Source organism: Rattus norvegicus, chromosome 6 (assembly GCF_021556685.1).
Source record: "Rattus norvegicus strain SHRSP/BbbUtx chromosome 6, alternate assembly SHRSP_T2T, whole genome shotgun sequence".
NCBI lineage: Eukaryota > Metazoa > Chordata > Mammalia > Rodentia > Muridae > Rattus > Rattus norvegicus.
Genome location: NC_141539.1, coordinates 136830407 through 136852500, shown reverse-complemented (window position 1 = coordinate 136852500; position 22094 = coordinate 136830407). Strand labels below are relative to the sequence as shown.

Here is a 22094-nt window from a genome sequence, read left to right as displayed (position 1 = left end):
ACACACACACACACACACACACACCACACACACACACACAGGCACGGGGGTGGAGGGGTGGGGAGATGAGACAGACAGACAACCTGATGGAAGAGAGACTGGAGAGGATGAGGGAAGCAAGGAGAAGGAATTCCAAAGTGTCCCATGTGTTTGGGGCTAGTGTTCCTGAGGAAAGAGACTGCTGTGGGCATGAGAGGGCCTGGGAATCTAGGGAGCCAGGTACTACGCTCAGCCTTCCTGAGACTCAGCAGTCAGCAGTCTCACTGGGGCTGTCAGGAGCACAGTCTCAGGCACCAGACACAAAAGTCCCTCAGTAAGTAGCCCGATGGCCCAACCTGCTAACAAGCCTGAGGCACGCCCCGGGAGCAACAGCTTGACTTTGCAGACACGTTCAGTTCTCAGGACTGGGCTCGCTACTTTTCGAGCACCTGCCTCGCCAGGTTACTCCAGCATCTTGTTAGATAGTCATTGCTTTTCCTGAAGAGAATTTTGCCTCCTTGTAAATCCTCCCCCACAGAACTCATTTCGTTCTTCTAAGTACACAAGCAAGGCCTGAAGGCTAACGACCGCAACCCTAGCACACAGAGGCTGAGGCAAGAGGCTGCTGTGATCTGAGGCCTTCCTGAGCTACGGACCAGAACAGGCGGAGCAGGGGAGGGGCTGTGGGAAGACAGCTCAGCAGTTAGAAGCTCTAGTTCTTCTCTCAGTGATGGAGCCAACCTGGCAGGTAGAGCGTGGCCACCGCTCTTTGTTACACACTTATCTCTGGACACCAGTCACAGGAGCTCTGCACACAGACCACCTTCTACTCGCAGAAATGACGCCATTACTGCCCTGGAAAACCACAAATAAAGAAAGAGATGGGCTCAGCAGTTAAGAGCCCTGGCTGCTCTGCCGGGAGGAACTGGGTTCAATTCCCAGCACCCACATGGTGGCTCACGACCATCTGTAATGTGATCTGATGCCCTCTTCTGGTGTGTCTGAAGACAGCAACAGTGTACTCATATACACAAAATAAATAAATCTTTATTAAAAGTTAACTAATTTGTTTAAGAGAGAGAGGAGAGAGAGAGAGAGAGAACGCGCAAGTGAGCCGGATAGCGGCACACACCTTTAATTCCAGCACGTGGGAGGCAGAGGCAGGCAGATCTCTGAGTTCAAGGCCAGCCTGGTCCATAGATCAAGTTCCAGGATAGCCAGGGCTACAACAGAGAGAAACCCCATCTCAGGAAAACAAAAACAAACCAAAACAAATTCAGTGTGTTTAGAAGTTCTATTCATCGCTTCTCGGCCTTTTGGCTAAGATCAAGTATAGAAGTTCTATTCTTGGTCCACTGTTACACTAGTCTATTTTATTGTGGCAGAAATGTCCTTTCCGCATCTGAAGGTTTAAGGAAAGGCTTGAAGGTCTAGACTTCTGGCCATTAGAAACTGGTCCCCACCCCTGCTGGCAAACAGTAAGCAGCATGGAATGTGTGCTAGTGTAACAGGGCAGTGTGCAGGGCAGCATGCAGGGCAGTGTGTCGAGAAGCCTTGGTTAGAGCAGAGGGGACTCAAGTCACATCAGCCTGTCTCAACCCTTCATGGTGTAAGTGGAGACCATGACAGTCAAGAAGTGACCTGCATGGTTATTTTCATAAAGTACAGGCGTGAAAATGCTCCAAAACTATACAGCCTGTGCCAGCCTCCAACTCCACACACAGCCGATGAGCCTGAACTTCTTGTGAAAGCTTACAAGCGTTCTCTCTCTCTCTCTCTCTCTCTCTCTCTCTCTCTCTCTCACACACACACACACACACACACACACACACACACACACACACACCAGAGGACAACTTCCAGGAAGTTCGTTCTCTCCTTCTACCATGGGTTGTAGGACTCGGACTCAGATTGTCGTCAAGCAAGCACGTTTATTTGCTGAGCGCTGGCCTTGGATTTATGATCCTCTTACCTTCCAAGTGCTAAGTGTGCATCACCACACCCAGCTTATGGGGAGCTGGGGCTGATCCCAGGGCTTCATCCATGCTAGGCAAGGTTCTACCAACAGAACTGCACTGTCCCGCCCCTTTTGAGAAAGCATCTCATTCTGTAGGCTAGGTTGACTGAAACTCATTACACAGTCACGGCAGTCCTCCTGCCTCAGCTTACCAAACTGTTGGGATCAACATGAGTCACCACACCTGGCCTCCCAGTGTTTTATGAACTTAATGTTGGGCTTGTGGGCTCCTCATTACAAATGGGGGGTTTTATGTAACGTGACTTACATCTCAACTGAAGAGAGAGAGAGAGAGGATGTGGTAGGAATTACAGGTCTGAGTGAGTACACAGAGCAAAGGGTAGCTGGGGATCACACAGCAGCCTGCAGCTCTGGTTTACTGGGTAAATCCCAGCAAACACAGCAAAGAGGAAGGTACCAGCCAGGGAAAGGGGTAGGCAGAGCATGGACGCTCCTGCACAAGTCTTCAGAAGCACACTGCATGGAAGGCGTTCTCAAAAGCTCTGGGTGTTTCCAGTGGACCCACCAAAAACTAGGAGCACCCAGAAGGTGCTGAGATCACAGACAGCCCATCGCGCTATGCACTGTGCACACGGACAGTCACCCAGCACCAGGCACAAGTCAGAGGATAGTCTGCAGGGAGCAACCCATGCTATGTGTTTGGGGAAACAAATGACCAGTCTAGAACTACATTACAGTGTGTTGTGGGTTCAAGAAGATAAGTGTCAAAATTACAAAATTAAACAAAGACCTGGCAAGACCATCTGATAATACGTGACACAGCTGAAAACATGCTCACACAAAAGGCTGCACGCCAATGCTCCTAAAGTAAAATGCTGGGCAGATAAAAAAAAAAAAAACATATACACAAATTGTAACAGCAGGTGTGGAAACAACTCAAAGGCTCATCAATAAATGGGCAAACAAAATGTAGCACACTCCCACAGAGAAATATTGTTCGGCTACAAGAAAGGGATCTTGGTGGTACGCTGAGTTCAAGCCCAACGGGCCACACAGCAAGACTCCACCTCAAAACAATAACAAAAAAGTCAAAAGGGAAAGGAAAAGAGGCAAAGCACGCTGTCAGGAAGTGCCTTGTGATGAGTTCAGTGAGGCAGGACAGGCAGAGTGGGGAGCACAGAGGCCTCTGAGGTTGCACAGCGGGTACAGAGCACGTCTACTCCAACAGACCACAGGGCTCACGGCTGGCCCCTCAATCTCTCGCAAGCCAACCACACAATAGCTAGATAAGTAAACGGAGCCTTGGCTACGTGAGCCCCTAGCTCACAAGATGTCAATAGACAACTGTTTCCACGGTGACTGCTCCAGCCTTTTTGCTGTTTGCCTTTTGAGACAGGTCTATCTGGGGGGCCCTGGATGGCCTGGACTCACTGTGTAGACACTCAGGGGTCCACCTGCCTCTGAATTTCTAGCCTGTGCTACCAAGGCCCATCTTCTTTTTTAAGGAGGAGGCAGCCTAGGCTGGCCACAAATCGTGATCCTTCTGACTCTGCCCCTTCCGCACCCCGACCACCTCCTGTCCTTTCTTGAGAATCCTATGGGGCTAGGAATGAGGCTCAGTGACAAAGCATGCCTAAGGCCCTGAGCTCACTCCTCAGCACTGCTAAAACTTAAGTAAATCAAACTCTGAATACTCCAGAGGCACCGTCAGAGCATCAGCAGAACCCTTGCAGGCCCCTCTTAGCCATCAGACAGCGTCTCCTCTATCCAACCTCGGTCTGTAACTAATCTAAGTAATCCTTTCGTCTTCTCTCCTACTGGGAATCCTGATGATGAACTGAAGGAGCTCGGTAGGTAGAGTGCTTGCCCAGGTGCCAGGGTTCAACACCCAGCAATCCATAAAACTACGAGAGCTGCTGCAGGCCTGTAGTCACAGCACTCCTGCAGGCAGGGAGATCAGAAGTTCAAGGTCATTCTTGACCACACAGAAACTAAAAACCAACCTGGGTTACATGAGACTGAGTCGTCACAGCATGCACACACGCACGCACACACACACAAACACACACACCACACACAAACACACAAACACCACACACAAACACACAAACACCACACACAAACACACACACCACACACAAACACACACACCACACACAAACACACACACACCACACACAAACACACACACCACACACAAACACACAAACACACAAACACACACACCACACACAAACACACACACACCACACACAAACACACACCACACACAAACACACAAACACACAAACACACACACCACACACAAACACACAAACACACACACCACACACAAACACACACACCACACACAAACACACAAACACACAAACACATACACCACACACAAACACACAAACACACACACCACACACAAACACACACACCACACACAAACACACAAACACACAAACACATACACCACACACAAACACACAAACACACACACCACACACAAACACACACACCACACAAACACACACACCACACAAACACACACACCACACAAATACACACACCACACACACACCACACAAACACACAGCACACACACAGCACACAGAAACACACACCACACACACACACACACACACGCTCCCTCCCCACGTGATTATCCAATAAGCAGTGATCAGCACAAAACCAACATACGAATAGCAATATGTGGACAAGCAGCTTCTGTTTATGCATTTACAACACACACACAATTTAAAGAGAGAGAATTTCTAAAGAACAGAGGCCATAAGTCTGAGAGCCATGGGGAGCGGCGCACTCGGAAGGGCTCAAGGGAGGGAAGGGAAGGGAAAGAAGAAAATGACGGAGTCATATTTCAATAAAAAAAAAAAAAGTGTTCTTGCCAGCTGTGGTGACTCAGCCTTTAATCCCAGACTCAGAAGGCAGAGACAGGTGGATCTCTGTGAGCTCAGGCCAGCCTGAACGCCTACAGAGTGAGTTCCAGGACAGCCAGGGCTCCACAGAGATGCTGTGTCAACTGTAGATAAGGGGTGACAGCGCTCACATGAGGCTGAGACTCTGACAAGCACATGTGTGTCAAAGCCTGACATGGAAGCCCTGAGGGGACTGTCCAAAGCCTGCTGTGTCTCAGTAATTCACACTCCTTCTGTCAGGAGGACAGAGTGGCCACAGCACCCACTTCACGGGATCAGTCTAGTAACCGGTGAGGTCCTCCAGAGGCATCTGGACATAGTAAGAGGCCACACTAGGCACTGTTAGTCTGGAGACCTGTGGCTTAGAGAGGCCAGCTTGGTGGCTGGCTATACCTTCAATTCCAGCATTTAGAAGGCAGAGACAGAAAGACCTCTGAGTCTCAGGCCAGCCTGGTCCACACAAGTTGAGTTGTAGGTCAGCCAGGGCCACATACTGATAATCTGTCTTAAAACAAACAAAAGAGCTCAGAGGTAATGGGAATATTTTAGGACCAAAGAAATCATTTAATTCACAATGTATTATTCCATTAAAAGACTTTATTCCAGTGTTATTGTCTAAACCCAAAAAACATGACTTTTATCTCCAAATATTAGGAAAAACAAAACCACAAGTCAATTTTTAGGCTTGGTGGGGGTTTTTATGTTTATTAGAGTGAAGGGCTAGGGAATGACCCCAGGGCTGTACATACTAGGCCAGCGCTCTAACCACTGAGCATACATCCAGGCATGCTTAGTGCGAGACACAGCCTTGCCGTGATGTAATCTGGGCTGGCCTTGTGCTCAGTCTTCTGCTTCTGCTTAAGGGCTGGAGTGCAGGGTACACCACCATACTGGACCACAGTGCATGCCGACCCGTGAGTACTAACTACTTCAGGTTGGTTGTTTGTGTGCTTGCTTGAGACAGGGGTCCCTACATATAGTCCACCAGCTGTCCTCTGAACTCACTGAGGACCAGTCTGGTCACTAACTCATGGAGATCCACCTGCCTCTGCTTCTCTAGTGCTAGGACTAAAGGTGTACGCCACCATGCTTGACCCTCGTTAGGAAGCTGCAGCCCAGACTGACACAAGGATGCCCTGACAGCAAGTAGACTGACATAAGGACGCCCTGACAGCAAGTAGACTGGCTCTTGTACCTCGTCCCAAGCACCTCAGCTCCTGTTATAAGGTGCAAGGGGCCGGGGGGGGGGGGGGGTCCCAGCAAAACCCTCAATAGTCAGCAGTGACCTCCTAGAGGCCAAATACAGAAGACTTTTCAATCCAGCCGTTCTTGGCAATCCTCTTCTCCCAGAGTCCCGGGGCTGCTCTCCCTTGAGGCGCTCGGCCATCTCCACCAGGCAGTCAGCACGATGGCACAGCTGGCCCTCTGTGGAATGCTGATTCACTCTCATCTCCAGCCTCACTCTGTCATAACTGCAGGCCTGCATCTCTAGCTAGTTCCCTGGGCCTCCCACAAGCACCTGGAATTTATCATACCCAAAAGTAAACATCATCTTGTCCTCTCCCCATTCGAACAGGGCGGGTGTCACCAGCCAGCGAGTCACCAAAAACCAAGGACGCTACTCTAAATGCCTTCCCTCAGCAAACACTTAGTGCTGACTGTACCCCGAGCACTGCCCAGGAAGGCAGGGGTAAATCCCACCCATGCGGAGATGAGGGGTGTATGAGCAGAGACAGCAAAGTAAGAGAAGGGAAGCCGGGGTAAAGAGCAAGGCTGCTGTTACAGAGGACCTAGGTTCAGTTCCCAGCTCATGACCATTTGTAACGTCAGACCCAAGGGACCCAATGCTTTTTCTGATTGCCTTAGGCACCAGGTACACATGTAGTGCACATGCCCTCACGCATGAAGACCAACACTAATACACATAAACCTTTTAATCATAAATAAAGCACAGCACTGTCTGTAGAGGGCTCTACCAAGAAAGGTCAGCAGGATAACTCCGCCCAGTGGCACCTGGCTGCCCTTCAGTCCAGCCAGAGCAGCCAGGGAGACAGAGCAGGACACTACCGAGAACTTCAGTAGCTGACTCCTGGTCCACTGGCCATGGTGTGCACAGGCTCACCCTGACACATTGCTGGAGTCCCCCCAGCCCTCGCCCTCCTGCCCCTCCCCAGATTACTACATTGTAGCTCCCACTGACCCACCCACTCGGCCATTCCTCTGCACCTCCAGCCACCGTCCTAACAGGATCACAAGACTAAGGTGGATACTTCCTAACTAGCTCACCCTGTGCCCAGCACCACCCACACCGCTACCCCTACCTGCTCTAAATGCCCGCCTGGCTCACCTCACCTCCTTCCTCCTTCCAATCACAGAGCAGGAGCACATCCCTACCTCCCCTACCGGCACAGGAGGGTTTCCTGCCTCCCCTCCCGTGCTCCACCCACTGGGACAGGCCTCAACCACAACTCACTGGGGCCTTGTCTTGTCTGCTCCCATCAAGATCACACATGGCCAATCCACACGTGCCTTGGAATGTCCAGGAAGCCTCCTCACCACTCACGCTGGGTCTGAGCCCTTTGGAATCCAAGCCAGGATCCCTAAGAGCACAGTGCTGCACAGTGGCCTTTCACACTCAACGCTCCCTCCAGCCCACACTTCCACACTCTTAGGTCAGACATCTTTATTCTGTTTTTCACTTAGTTTGAGGGAGACTCCTTCTGTGGAGCACAAGATGGCCTCAAATCCTTCTGCCCCACCCTCCAGAATGCCTGTGCCACCATGCCCGGCCTTAAACATTTTTACTCTATACTCTAAGACTTGTCTTACTCAGCTTGGCAGTCATTTTCTTGTTGCATAATCTGATTTCTGATAGACACTCCATTAAGACCTAAGTCTCTTCTGGCTTCCCTTTCTGGTTCTTTTAAGTCAATCATGCCTGGAGATTGTTTATGGCCCTTTTGAGATTTTCACTTTTTCCAACCTAAAAAAAAAATACTTAAAAATGTTCTTTTTTTTAAGAGTTATTATTAGTGTGTACACCTGCAGGGTTTTTATGTGTGGGACAGAGGTCAGAAGAGGGTCTCAGATTACCTGGAACTGGAGTTAAAGACAATTATGTGCTGATTGTATCTGGGGGCTGAGAATCAAACCCAGGTCCCTCTGAAAGAACAAGAAGTATTCTTAACAACTGAGCATCTCTCTAGCCCCAAGAATATATTAATCTTTTTTAATGTCGACATTTAAGTTGCAGATAACCTTTGGTTTGTTCTTGCACTGAGAAAGCAGGACCTTCCGGATCTAGGCTACTACCCAGCACTGAGTGCCCTCTTCAGCCTGGGAGTTTGCTGTAGAATATTTAAGATGTGTAGCCCTCGCCTCTTCAGTCTTTGCACTTGAAGAATCCCTGTCCAGATTCCACGCAAGTCTATGCTTTTCTTGTTTTTCATTTCTGTTTTGAGATTTTGCTATGTAGTGGTAACTGGCCTTGCACTAATCACGCACACAAGCGCCTTAGCCTCCTGAGTGTTCACGTTGTAGACATGCACTGTCACTCCCTGCTACACACACTTTTACAACACTGGTGCTACAGAGAGGTCACCACCAGGTCCCACCCCTCTTGGTTCCAGCACAAGGGCATTAGGCTGGTCTGCAACACGATGCTGCATTCTTCAATGATCTGGAAGGGGCCCGCCCTCCCACACACCACACGCTCTGACATCTTAAATAGAATCATTGCATTCCTACAAACACTTAAGGCAAAGAACAGCAAGTCGAACTGCCTACCACAGCAGAGGCTTGTAGGCAGTCCGTGGACGAAGATCCCCAACTGTGGAGTGCTTAGGAGACTCGAGGAGGTTGGACTGGTTTCCTGGTGGGATCTCACTGTCCTATTGCAATGCATTGCAGGTTAATTCCAATCTAAGGCTTAGTCATACTGTATAAAGAGCCCTGGAATTTAAGTAACTCGAAGAATCAAAAAATGCAACTACCACGTAGCCATTTAAGTTGTGTATAAATGTCTTGCTCTCATGCTTTTTAAAGACAGTTCTGCAACTACACCAGATCACCGCTTAACAACACAACAGCAGCAGGCAGAGGCGATCCCAAGGCAACACACCTGGGGACAGACTGCAAACCTCGTTATAAAGCCATCCACTACATCACACATTAATATTACTTTATTAACGCCTTAATTTTTTTTTTTTTACAGGAAGGGGGCTCCACATGTAACAAGGAAAAGCACTCCAGGCTGGACACGTTCAGGTCACCAAGGAGATTCCACACCCGGTCACTGAAAGAAAGAGACTGGCTGGCCACGGGCCACCGACCACAGCATGACAGCACGCCACCCAGGGCGGTGCCGGGGAGAGGTGGGGGCTAGAAGGGCGGAGAGGCCTGAGACAAAGCCAGTCGGCTGAACCCCAACACACACACACACACACACACACACACACACATACACACACACTACCACCACCACTATCTCTTCGGAAACTCAGCAGAGAGGCTTTGGGTCCCTAAATCCACAGCTGCCACTGGAAGGCCGCCCCCCCAACCCCCCGCCCAGAGGCCTGAGTCAGGGCGGGGCCCTGAACGCAGATGGGACAGAAGCCTGAGGGACAAGGGAGAGGAGTGAAAGAGAAGGGAAGGGGCAGGGACTGAGGCCTGGAGTGCAGGCAGAGAGGACTAAGTCCCGAACCTATACGGTCACGGACAGAGAAGGGACAAGGACCTCAACTCGGAGAGGCACAGGCAGAGATGGGACAGGACCCGACCCAGAACTGGATGGGAAGGGACAAGAGCTTCAGCCTGGATTTGCAGGCAGAGAGATGACGACAAAGACCCCAGACAGGAGGGGCGCAGGCCGTGACAGGGAAGGGACCCAAAGCAGGAGCGCAGGTAGACAGGGACAAGGACCGCAGACTGAAGGAGCGCAGAGAGGTGACAAGAGACCGGAGCCTAGAAAGGCGCAGGCGGAGAAAGGACAGAAGCCCCAGCCTGGATGTGCACAGGCTGAGAAAGGACAAGGACCGCAGACCGCTGGCGCGCAGGCAGAGGTGACAAGAAACCGGAGCATGGAGGAACGCGGGCGGAGCGGGGACCCCAGGGTGCAGACAGGGATAGGAAGGTCGGGGAAGGGTCTGGGTCCGGGTGGAGGAGCAAAAATCGCAGCCTGGACCGGGTGCAGATGCGGCGATGGACGGAAAGGTCCAGAAGCCTCAGCCTGGAGGATGCAGGCGGGAAAGGGTCGCGGCCGCGGCTGGAGCATTGCGCACAAGCCGCGCGGAGCCCGGGGCGGGGCGGGGACCCGGCCGTGCACTCACCGTCCGATCGGAAGCGCCGCGCTCGTCGCGCTGTCACGGGCCGAGGCCGCGCAGAGCCCAGCCGCCTCAGCAGCAAGCGACGCCTCCGCAGCCGCCCCGCAGCATCCTCACCCCGACCCGCGCTCCGCAGCCTCGCGCCACCCTCCGCCGCCGAAAATGGCGTCGCCGGCGCCGCGCCCGCCCCACAATGCTGTGCGCCGTGACGTCACCCGCCCTCGTGCCGCCGGGCGGGGCTCAGGGGAAACTGAGGCTGGGGTCCGCAGTCCGGAGTTTTTCACCAGCCTCTGATCCGGGTGTGGTCCCCTCAGACCCGGAGGCCTTACTGGTCGCGCCTCCACCCGTGGAGGAGAGGAAAAATGCCAGGCGGCCAGGGCCCACCCTCTGCGACTCGCTCCTGACCGCAGCTCTCGACCTCCAGCCTGGCCCAAAGGGCAGGCTTGCCAGCTCAGGTTGCTCCTGGGCCTCGTATAGCCGCCTGGCACCCCAGCTGCAGGCCTGACTCAGCAGCGGGCCGGAGGGTACGCTGACTCAGTGGCAAGGCCGAGCTTGCCTGCCACCGGCTTGGGAACCTTCCAGGTGCCTTTCCCAGAATGGCCCGGTCGGATTGCTAAGGGGTAGGGATTACGAGTGCCCACAGCCTCCCCACCTTGGGAACCGTTGCCCGCTTCTGATGGTATTGCCCAGCACCTGCTGCCGTCCTCCACCCGGCAGTCACACCTACCAACATCAGGGAGGCAGGTGCTTTTGGTCTTAGCAAGCAGATGCAGTTACTTTGGCCTCCTAGAGAAAAACCAAGACTGGCTAATGAAGGGGCAACTCCCGTGGACAGCGTAGCAGCTCAAGTTGGCCTAAGAAGAGGCTGTGGGTTCAGTCTGTACTGTTTTGAACAGTCTTTACAGGCTTCATTTGCCCCAGCACACACTGCTGCTTGGATGTCGGGTAGCACCAGCTCTTCAGCCACTGCCATACATCTGAGCAAGGCTTGTGACAGCTCCCGCCCAGGTGCTGTTGGAAAGAAAAGAGTAGGCTTAGCGGGAGCCCATTTCCTTCCCATGTCAGTCACTGCCCCTCAGAGCCTTGTGTAGGTGCACATTTCTTCAGCGAAGGGCTTTTTTTTGTTTCGTCTGTCCCTGCCGCTGCTTGTTCAAGCTTTATCATCTCGTTCTTTTGCCCCTTCAACGATAGCCATTAAGTTCCCAACGTCCTCACGGGAAGACCCAGGTGCATAAAGTGGCAGATGATGTCTACTGGCCAGCTCCCATTCCAGCAGGAAAAACAAACTCAGACAATCTGACTTGTTGAAACAGCAAAACAGGCAGTGGGGGGAGGGGGGGATGCACGACCCAAACTCCAAGGTCAGAAAAGTGTGCAGACACCCAAACTATAGGAGAAAACAGGGCCATGGAGTCAGCGTAGAACACTCCAGTAAAACCCTGAGCATCCCTCTTGTGTGGGGGAGAAGAAAAGACCAAGCTAATCAACCCCTGCCGCAACCATGTATCACTCTCAGCAGAGCGTAAACCTCCTTAGCTTCGTCTACCTACAAAGGCCCACAGGACCTGGTTGTGTTAACTTCACCTTGTCCTGTCCCTAGCTGCCCTCACTTGTCCTTCAGTTTGCTCCGCCACACTCAATTCAACGTCCACCTGCCTCGAATGCTTAGTGACTTCCTATGGAGACATAAAGCGACATCTATCTTTTCAGGGACTGGAGAGATGGCTAACAGGTAAGAATGCTTGCTGAACTTTCGGGGGACAGCAGCCACATCGGGTGATTGCTCACAATAGCCTGTAACTCCAGCTCCAGTGTACCTGGCCTCTGTGACACCTGCATACATGGGCACACTCACACATAGGTGCGTAAATGAGTGTGAGTCTTTGAAAGATTTATAAATAGCTGTTCATCCCCAGATAGGACATCAACAGAGCAAAGAATTCCACCCTAGTCCAGTTTGATGAGCCAATGAGATTAGGGTTATTTACAGAAACAAGGATGGGCATACAAGCATGGCATACACCCAAAGGCCACCCAGCACGGGTGACAGCTCATCAAAGTGGCATTGCTGGAATCCCACCCTCAGTCAACCAACCTCCCGCACCTCTCAGGACCATGGACAGCTGGAAGGCAGGAAGGAGCCATTAGTGGACTCCTGTGGTTTAACAGCTCCTTCCCATGAATGTAGCCAACACTGCAACATCTTGCTTTTTCCTTCATCAGCCCCACAGGGCCAAGGACTTCTGTATGACCCATAGTCATCTCCGCTCCACCATAGACAGAGCCATGTTTTCCCCACAGGAAGCGGTTACACCACAACAAGTGTTCTTTGTCCCCAGGTACTTCAAGACTCAGGTAGAGCCATTCCTTCAAAGCAAGCCTTCCATGGCCATGCCAGCCTGGCCAAGGCCTCCTCCAGGCTTCTGCCTGTCCCTTCTCTAATGTGCATGTGGTCAGTGTACACAACCACTTATCCCCTGACCTGATGGCACTCGAGCAGGGCTGTTCCATATCCTCGGTCCTCACAGCCAGGCCTAGCACCTGCCACGGGGCACCAGGGTATGCCACTGAGGCCAGTGTAAGGGAGGAGACTCGAGCTGACCCTTCTCTTTCTTTGCCTCACATCTTCTGGAAGAAGAGAATGCACACTCAGCCCTTTGAGTCCTTGACTTCTGTCATAACTCTCAGGATTCCTGCCAGTTCTTAGAGCCATTAATGGCTGAGGCTGCTCCCCACAGGGGAGGGGCTGACCAAGGCAAAAGGCAAGGAGACTGTGTTCCGCTGCTCACATATTTGTCGGGACAGCTGCCTGGTGGCTGAGTGAAGCGGAGGAGGATCTACAGTCAGCCTCACCTGTCTCTGAGACCAGCACCCTCCCTTGCTGAGTACATCGCAGACGAAGACATCCTCACTTGTCATATATATGTCATATAGAGAGAGATAGATAGATAAGTAAATGTCACATATAGATAGATGTCATATATATGCATATATTTGTATATATATGCATATATATTTGTATATATATGCATATATGTGTGTGTATGTGTATATATATATATATATATATATATATATATATATATATATAAAATGACCTTCAATTTATGAACGTCTTCTTCTACCTCCCAAATGGTGGGGCTCCACCATACCCAGTTTATTCTGAGCTGGGTTTATGTTTTGTGCATACTAGGCAAGCACGCTACAAAATGAGGGACTACATCTCCCGCCCTATATTGTCTCTGATGATTGTTTGACCCTCACAGCCACTGAAGAGAGCACTATTGCCCCCCATCTTACAGATATGTAGCCCAGCCTCTGTAGGCTTTGGGAGTTGCCTATTATTTCTCAGAGAGACATTGTGTCTATCAGTTTGAGGGATCACAACAGAATCAGTGCCTCTGACTTGGAGACTGGCGGAGCCAGGAGTCACGTCCCAGGTGAGTCTCCCTTCACAGTGGGAAGGTTTTACTCAGCAGGGTGCATTGGGTGAGCAAGCATATTATCTGCCCATCTCAGTGAGCCTAGAGGAACAGGACCCTGGGAACAAACATGGGGGGTACCAGGGTAAAGCCTTCACACCTGTTCTCAGAGATCCTTGTGGCCTCTGAGTATCCGTGGGACCACCTGAAAGGTTGGGGGGATTGTGCCAACATGGGGCATCAAGAGACCCTGGGTCCACATATTGGGACTAGGGTGGCTCCAGATGCAGCAGGCTAGCCCAGTAAGCCTGAGTGCTGGTCCTGTTCTATCCAGTGAGTGCGGCTAGCATGGTGGCACTGCCTGTCTGCTTCTCTACCCGTTTCCCTTCCCCAGTGGAAACCTGTGGCCTCTGGCCTCATTATTTCCTTCTCCTTCAGCCTCTGGCTCTTCTGTCCTGCGCCCAAACCTGGACAGATCAGTAAAGCTGCCTAGAAATGTGAACCAAGGCTGGGGCTCAGTGTGCAGGTTTGATCTCTGCCCTAGTTAGGGTTCCTATTGCTATAAAACACCCAAAAGCAACCTGGGGAGGAAAGGGTTTATTTGGCTCACACTTCCAGATCACTGTTCATCACTGGAGGAAGTCAGGACAGGATCTCAAGCAGGACAGGAACCTGGAGGCAGGAGCTGATGCAGAGGCCATTGAGGGGTACTGCTTACTCCCTTGCTCCTCATGGTTTGCTCAGTCTGCTTTTTTTTTTCTTTTTTCTTTTTTCACTTTTCTTTTTTCGGAGCTGAGGACCGAACCCAGGGCCTTGCACTTGCTAGGCAAGCACTCTACCGCTGAGCTAAATCCCCAACTCCCTCAATCTGCTTCCTTATAGAATCCAGGACCACCAGCCCAGGGGTGGACCCATGCATGGTGGGCGGGGTTCTTCTTCATCAATCACTACAGGCTTGCCCACAGCCCAATCCCTTGGAGGCATTTCTCAGCAAAGGCTCGCTCCTTCCTGAAGACTACAGTTGTGTCAAGTTGACAAAATTAGTCAAAACATTGTCCTTCTGTTTGTTTTTGAAACAAGGTCCCATGTAGCCCAGGCTGGCCTTGAACTCAGTATGTAGTCAGGAAGACCTTGAATTTCTGTTCTCCTGACTCTGCCTCCTAAATGCTGGGATAATTGACATAAACCAATAATAATAATAATAATAATAATAATAATAATAATAATAATAATAATAATAACTAAAATCCTAGGTTGTTTGATCTGGGGACTGTCTCATTGGAATTGCAGGGTCAGAGACAGCCTGTAACAGGTGCTGAGATGAAGCTGGCATTGGAGAGCAGTGAAGTAAGCTGAGGGAGCGCACGCCCTTAGTCCCAGCACTCGGGAGACAGAGGCAGGCAGAGCGCTGAGTTCAAGGCCAGCCTGGTCTACAGAGTGAGTTCCGGGACAGCCAGGGCTCCACAGAGAGATTCCGGTCTTTAAAAAGAAGGAAGAGAGGTGTTGGATCCCCTTGGGCCTAGAATGACTAATCGTGTAAGCTCCCATGTAGATTCTCGGCAACTGACCTGGGGTTTCTAGAAGATCATCCAGTGCTTTTCCCTGCCAAGCCATCGCTTCAGTCCACGGGCGTATGCATGCAGTCAGTTTTTGTTCTGTTCTTGTACTTTGTATTCTGATGAGACTATTTTAATACACTAATTCTTCATTACCCAAGGAATACATGGAGCAAATGGAATGAACACGGTTCTTCACATTTGAACATTAAATAAAAAAGGAGGGAGAGGGCTGGAGAAGTGGCTCAGAGGTTAAGAGCACTGACTGCTCTTCCCGAGGTCCTGAGTTCAATTCCCAGCAACCACATGGTGGCTCTCAACCATCTGTGACGGGATCTGATGCCCTCTTCTGGTGAAGACAGCTACAGTGTACTTATATAGAATAAATAAATCTTTTTTAAAATGAAGGAAGGGAGAGGAAGAAGAAATAGAACTGCCAAGCAGAGTTTGAGCTAGTTACTAATTTAAAAAAAAAAATTTTTTTTTGGTTCTTTTTTTCGGAGCTGGGGACTGAACCCAGGGCCTTGCGCTTCCTAGGCAAGCGCTCTACCACTGAGCCAAATCCCCAGCCCCAAAACCATCTTTTTAATGTAAATACACAATAGGTATCTGTCTCAAGAGACAGGAGGCTGAGGTTGTCCACAAATGCCCAAAAAGAGAGGAAAAGAGAGGAAGAAGGGGAGAGAAGGAAGGAAGAGGAGAGAGGAGCAGGAAGAAGCAACAGGAAGAAGAAATGGGAGGGTAGGCAGGGAAGATGTCACCTGGGAAGCTCCCTCCCTCCGGAGGGACTGGAGGGCAGGTGAGTGGGTGACCTTAGGCAGCTGGATGCAGTTGTCCCTCCCCTCAGAAGCCTGCAGCCTCCTCCTGACCTCATGCTGCTTGCTCTGTGGGAGGCTTCGAGGCTCTGGGAAGAGTCGCTGGGCACACCCGTCCTGGTATCCGGCCCTGGGGCTAATCCAGCTCCTTCTGCAGATCACACCCTTTCTCGTCTGAGGCTTTAATTCTAAAAATGGAACTTCCAGACAGTTTTTCCTTTGCAGAGCCAAAACTGCCCTGCACAAAGCTGTGGGGCTGCTGCCTTCAGAACAGCAGTGCTGAGATGAGAGCCGGGCAGTGAGGCAGGGGAACTCCCACTGGCCATCTCTGCGCCTCATATTCCTAGGAGTGCCTGTGGGGCTGAGGACGAGGCCGGCTTCTTCACGGAGTGCCTGCACCCAAGGTTCCCCCAAGTTCTGCAGGCCAGTTCTGTCACTTCCTGCCAATCATGACTCAGGAGATCCAGGGTCTTGGTAGCTTTGGTAGCTGTTCTCACATGATTCTGGACCCACTGTTATTTTTATTTTCAAGGTAGGGTCTCACTATGTAGCCCTGGATGTCTTGGAACTCACTATGTAGACCAGGCTGGCCATGAACTCACAAATATCACCCTGCTGGGACTAAAGACAAGCACCACAGCCAGGCTCCGGAGGAGCTGACTATGGGGTACATCTCGCAGGTCTTGTCACATGACTAGACTTCCCTTGCATTCCTGGTACGCCCCAGTAGGCCACGTGGTCTGAGGGTCTTCAACATCTTTACCAAATCGTTCTGCCTGTCCCAAAACTATGTCAATGGGCTGGTGCGGTAGTGACGCTGTCACGTCTTTCTCAGTGGCAGTCGCCCATGTGACTCCTTCATGAGTCACCACCCGCCACTTGGCCTGCTCCTGCTTGAACGTAATTAAAGCTTCCCAGACATCTGCTGTTGTCTACACGTCAGTCCAAGTGTAGTGTCTCAGGGGGTGTCGTTTCCGTGGTGCTAGGGATCGAATCCAGAACCTCCTATATGCTAGGCGAAGGCTCTGAGCCACGCCCCGGCCCCTCTTTACAGATTAAAGTTGCAAATTTTTTTCCATGACTGTCATGCTGAAAATATCACACGCTCACCACACATTTGGGGTTTTATTGCTGTGAAGAGACACCGTGACCACAGCAACTCTTATAGCAGAAAACATTTAATTGGAGCTGGCTTACAGTTCAGGAGTTTAGTCCACTGTCACCATGGCAGGAAGGCAGGAAGCATGGTGGCACCCAGGCAGACATAGTGCTGGAAAAGGAGCTTTAAATCTACAGGCAGGCAGCAGGAGAGACCATATGTCACGTTGGGCGAGGCTATTCAAACCACCACAATATCTACCTTTAGTTTTGTTTATGAAGCATAGGCTCTAATGTAGTTGAGGCTTAGCCTCCAGGTCACTATGTAGCCAGCGCCACTAGGTGACCTTGAACTCTTTACTCTGCCTATTTTATAGGTGGTGGGGAGTAGAACTCAGGTCTTCTTGCATACTTGACCAGCACTAGGAACCGAGGCACACCTTGAGTCTACATGTCTGTCTTGTGAAATGTATATTCAAATCTTTGGCTTGGTTTTTATTTGGGGGGGGGGGTGGATGAGGTCTTTTTGCTTTTATTTTTTTTTAAGATTTATTTATTCTATGTATGTGAGTACACTGTCACTGTCTTCAGACACACCAGAAGAGGACATCGAATATCATTGCAGATGGTTGTGAGCCACCATGTGGTTGCTGGGATTTGAACTCAGGACCTCAGGAAGAGCAGTCAGTGCTCTTAACCACTGAGCCATCTCTCCAGCCCCTTTGCTTTTATTCTTGGGTTCATTATACACCCCCAAGCTCATGGTTCTCCTGCCTCAGCCTCCTAAGAACCAGAATTGCAAACATCCCCAAAATGCCTAACGGTTGGCCGTCTGGTTACCGAGTCCTTTCCACAGAGTCAGAAACTCGTTTTGTGAGTATCTTCCCCCAGTCTGTTGCGTGCATCTTCCTCCTATTTTTTTTTTTTTTTTGGTTCTTTTTTTCGGAGCTGGGGACCAAACCCAGGGCCTTGCGCTTCCTAGGTAAGCGCTCTACCACTGAGCTAAATCCCCAGCCCCTCTTCTTCCTATTTTTATGGCAGTAAACTGCACCCAATGTGAAATTTACCGTCTAAGCCATTACGAATGCTCAACGTCATTCCACACATGAACCATTTACAGCCACCTCCTCAGGCGTCTCCCTGATCCTAACCACCTCAGGCTCCATGATCCTCCATCTTGGAAGGCGGACACTGTGAGGTGAGGACGTGGCTCAGCAGCAAAGCAGTTGCCAGTTCACCCAATGTCCTGGGTGCCCAGCCCTGAGAAGGAAAGTTGGAACTTGAAGGTCTCAGACAAGAGGGGACACGAAGACAGAGACCATGTCTTGAGAGCACAACGCTCATTTAATGTTATGGACAGAAAGACAACAGCGTCACAGAGGCTCTAAGAGGACATCGGGGTCCACAGAGCAGCAGAAAAGGGAGGATGATGGAGGTTTCATAACATAAGCCTGCAGCCGGGTTGATTCGCAGGCAGGAGTCAGGGAAGAGGGGGAAGGAGGATGTATGGACGCCCGTACCCCTCTGGATATGAATTCACTTCTCCAGGTGAGCTGCTGAGACCTGGGAGTCGGCTAGCTAGAGACTGAGGATCCAACAGTAGGATTTCTCAGGAGGGTGCAGGTTCACATCTGCAGGCGGGAAAACCTGGGACATATTAGTGTGCCCTGAACAGGGGCTGGGTTCTACACTACCTTCTCATGGACCTCTGGTAAGGGTTCTGACTCCGCTCAGTATCTCATGTAGATGGGATCACGCAGTGTGGTATGTGCTGGTGGGACTGAGTGAGGCCTTGTGCATGCTAGGCAAGCACCCCACCCCCAAGGCTCATTCCCCACCCCATAATTAGCATTCCCAAACACTCAAACATTTCTCTCTTCTATGCCTTAGGAACTCTGAACTCTTCTCTTTGGGTTTGCTCTTTTGTAGATTCAAACTAGAGCCCCTGCCTCCCAGGCCTTAGCTACCCTCTGAGGAAACTCCCTAGTCTGAGCTCCAAGGACTATTTAAATGTATCTTGGTACATAGTTAAAATATCATCTGGAGGGGTTGGAAAGATGACTCAGAGGTTAAGAGTACAGGCTGCTCTTCCAGAGGTCTTGAGTTCAAATCCCAGCAACCACATGGTGGCTCACAACCATCTGTAATGAGATCTGATGCCCTCTTCTGGTGTTTCTGAAGAGAGCTACAGTGTACTTATAATAAATCTTTTTTTTTTTTAAAAGACAGGGTATTCATAGACATAAAATAGACAGATAATTTGGAATTTGGGGTATAGATGCTCAGTTCAATTCTCAACAGCACACACATGCGTGAACGCACATACATAATGAGGCTGAAACAGTAATTCTGCCTGTTTTTACAAGGAGAAAAGAAGGAAAAACAACAGCAGCAGCAACAAAAATCAACCACAAGGCTGAATGCAGGTGGCAGCACCCCTGTAGTCTTGGCTCTGAGGGAGCAGAGACCAAGGACCGAGAGTTGGAGGCCAGCCTGGGCTACATGGTGGGAATTCATCTTGCAGTGCTGAGGACTGAACCAAGGGCCTCATGGATGCCAGGCAGGGGCTTCTTGCTATGTTGGCAGTATGGCATTGAATCGCAGACTGTGTATCACTAGATCTAGCTTAGAAGTCAATGTGCAGACCAGGTTAACCTAAACTCTGCTGTAATCCTCCTGCCTCTGCCTCCCAAATACAGGCATGTGCTAGCCACCGAGTCTGCATCCTTTAGCTTTAAACTTCCTCAGGTTGGCCTGGAACTCATCCTGTATGTGGCACGGTAGCCAGGAGTCTGAGATTCACCTGCTTCAGGCTTCTGAACGCTGTGATTACAGATGTGAGCCCGCACGCTTAGCTCACAAGTGCTGGGCCGTGGAGGTGTGGGTGCATGGTGCCTGCCTTATGACTGTTGTAGGTATGGAGCTCCAAGAAGTCCATGGAGTTGTTTCTCTCCTTCCACCTTCGAGTAAGACCTGGGGTTTGAACTCAGGTCAGCAGGTATGCACGCCAAGTGCCTTTACCCACTGAGCCCTCTCACTGACCCTATAAGTGGTTTAGTTTGTTCAAATACGAACCCAAAAGGTTGCTGGACTTGTGTTGCACACCTATATAACAGCATCCATCAACACTTCTCTCTCTCTCTCTCTCTCTCTCTCTCTCTCTCTCTCTTTCTCTCTTCTCTCTCTCTTTTACCCCCTCCTTCCCTCCCCCTCCCTCCTCCTCCACCTCCTTCTTCCTCTCTCTCTCTCTCTCTCTCTCTCTCTCTCTCTCTCTCCCTCCCTCCCTCCCTCCCTCCCTCTCTCTCCCTTTTAGGGCAGAGGATAGACTCACTCACAGTCCTGACCTGTCTGAAACTCCTTTGTAATTGATGACCCTAACTCTTGAACTGCTGATCCTCCTGCCTCCGCCTCTTCCCAGAGTGCTAGAATCACAGAAATGTGCCACTGTATCCAGTTTATGCCATGCTGGGGACCGAGCCCAGGGCCCTGAGCAGGCTAAGCAAGCACCCCACTAAATGAGCTGCCTCAGGCCCTTTCCTCCCCCCTTTTTTTTCTTTTTTTCGGAGCTGGGGACCGAACCCAGGGCCTTGCGCTTGCTAGGCAAGCGCTCTACCACTGAGCTAAATCCCTAACCCCTTTCCTCCCCTTTCTGATGGACCTGAACAGCACGGGACCTGCACTAGAGGAGGTGCCTGTTTCCAGCACAACTTAGAACCAGAGCCCAGAGCCCAGGAGTGCAGGGCCAGGCCAGTCCCTTCCCAGCCTGGGTGCCTGGGCTCCTCTAGCCCCCAGTTCCTCAGTGCACTCCATGCTGTATTAGTTGTCCCACTTGAAAAACCCCAAGTGTGGGTACAGGTTCTTCAAGGGGTGCTGCAGCCAGCTCTGTTGCTAAGCCGCCTCCTTTCACTCACAGCTGTGAACCCCACCCAGATCCAGCTTGGATCCTGGGAGGAGCTACCTATTAAGAGACAAAGCCGGGCTGGAGAGAAGGCTCAGCGGTTAAGAGCACTGCCTGCCCTTCCAGAGGTCCTGAGTTCAATTTCCACCAACCACGTTGTGGCTCACAACCATCTATAATGAGATCTGATGCCCTCTTCTGCTGTGTCTGAAGACAGTTACAATGTACTCTTTTACATTAAATAAATAAGTAAATAAATCTTTTTTTTTTTTTTAAAGACAAAGCTGAGGGTGTCCTTATACATCTGAAACTCTGGGTTGATGCAATTTTTTGGCTCTCTACCCTGTCTAATCGCCAGCTGTCACCTAAACTGAGGGCCTTGTGACTGCTAGGTCCAGTGCTCTACCACTGAGCTATCGTCCCAGTTCGCAAACACTCCCAAGATGCCCTTGGTTTCTCCTGCCCAGCCACAGGTCTCTGTGATTCGGCTTTGGCCTGGAGAACCCACCACTCTACAGATGTTGGGCAGGGAGCACAGTGGAAGGGTTTCCGTCTCTCTGGTGGTTCAGCACCCCTGCTCTCTGTGTGACCAGTCCCGTGATCGTCCGCACACCCGCAGGCCAGTGCAAATCCCCAGTGTGAGCCTCCCATGTGTCTATGTCTTTACCCCAAGATGGGCTTCCCTTCCCTTCTACAGCTCCCAGATGTTCTTCAAGACAGCTGAGGAACCATGTCTAGGTCGCCACACATTAGATACTTGAGAAGAGAGCCATGTACTGCTTCTGAGGTGGTAGGCACTGAGAAGATAGTGGCCATCAGAAAGGAGATGGGGACGCTAGCTTGGCCCGGTCCCAGGGAGGCCCAGTGCTCCAGCCCTCAGGATTCCCTCTACATTATCTTCCCTCAGCAACCATGGACAAGACACAGCCCCAGCACTAGCTCAGAGTCCCATGCTCTCACTACTCTCACTTCTCAGGAGTGTCGGCCAGAGGAGGGAACATGGCCACATTTTACAAATAGAGAAACTGAGGCTTCAAGCAGGACACCGGTGGGAAGGTTTCTACTCCAGCCTGATGATCAGACCTATACGCATGCTGCTCCAG

At 51.0% G+C, this 22094-nt stretch overlaps 2 protein-coding genes across 24 annotated transcripts in view; one reads left to right on the top strand and one right to left on the bottom strand.

Annotated features, from left to right (window-relative positions):
• Klc1 (kinesin light chain 1) overlaps nt 1-10366 on the bottom strand; it is a 43408-nt gene extending 33042 nt beyond the window's left edge. For all 21 annotated transcript variants that reach the window (XR_015621675.1, NR_197766.1, XR_015621677.1 and 18 more), the window contains 1 exon segment: nt 10209-10366. The gene's annotated coding sequence lies outside the window, so the exon portion shown is untranslated.
• LOC148005483 (uncharacterized) lies at nt 9486-21274 on the top strand. 3 transcript variants are annotated; one of them, XM_087555140.1, is made up of 4 exons: nt 9486-10784; nt 11803-11934; nt 13575-13642; nt 21007-21274. In XM_087555140.1, the coding sequence occupies exon 1, from the start codon at nt 10081-10083 to the stop codon at nt 10705-10707; it is 627 nt and encodes a 208-aa protein (XP_087411266.1). In that variant the 5' UTR covers nt 9486-10080; the 3' UTR covers nt 10708-10784; nt 11803-11934; nt 13575-13642; nt 21007-21274. The 3 variants fall into 3 exon arrangements, with proteins under 3 accessions (XP_087411266.1, XP_087411265.1, XP_087411264.1); XM_087555139.1 differs by having other exon boundaries at nt 13505-13642; nt 21007-21262; XM_087555138.1 differs by having other exon boundaries at nt 9486-11934; nt 13505-13642; nt 21007-21230.
• Nucleotides 21275-22094: the final 820 nt, after the last annotated feature.

Coding starts and splice junctions, on each gene's coding strand:
- LOC148005483 (XM_087555140.1), top strand. CDS start 10,081: ATGGACGGAAAGGTCCAGAAGCCTCAGCCTGGAGGATGCAGGCGGGAA.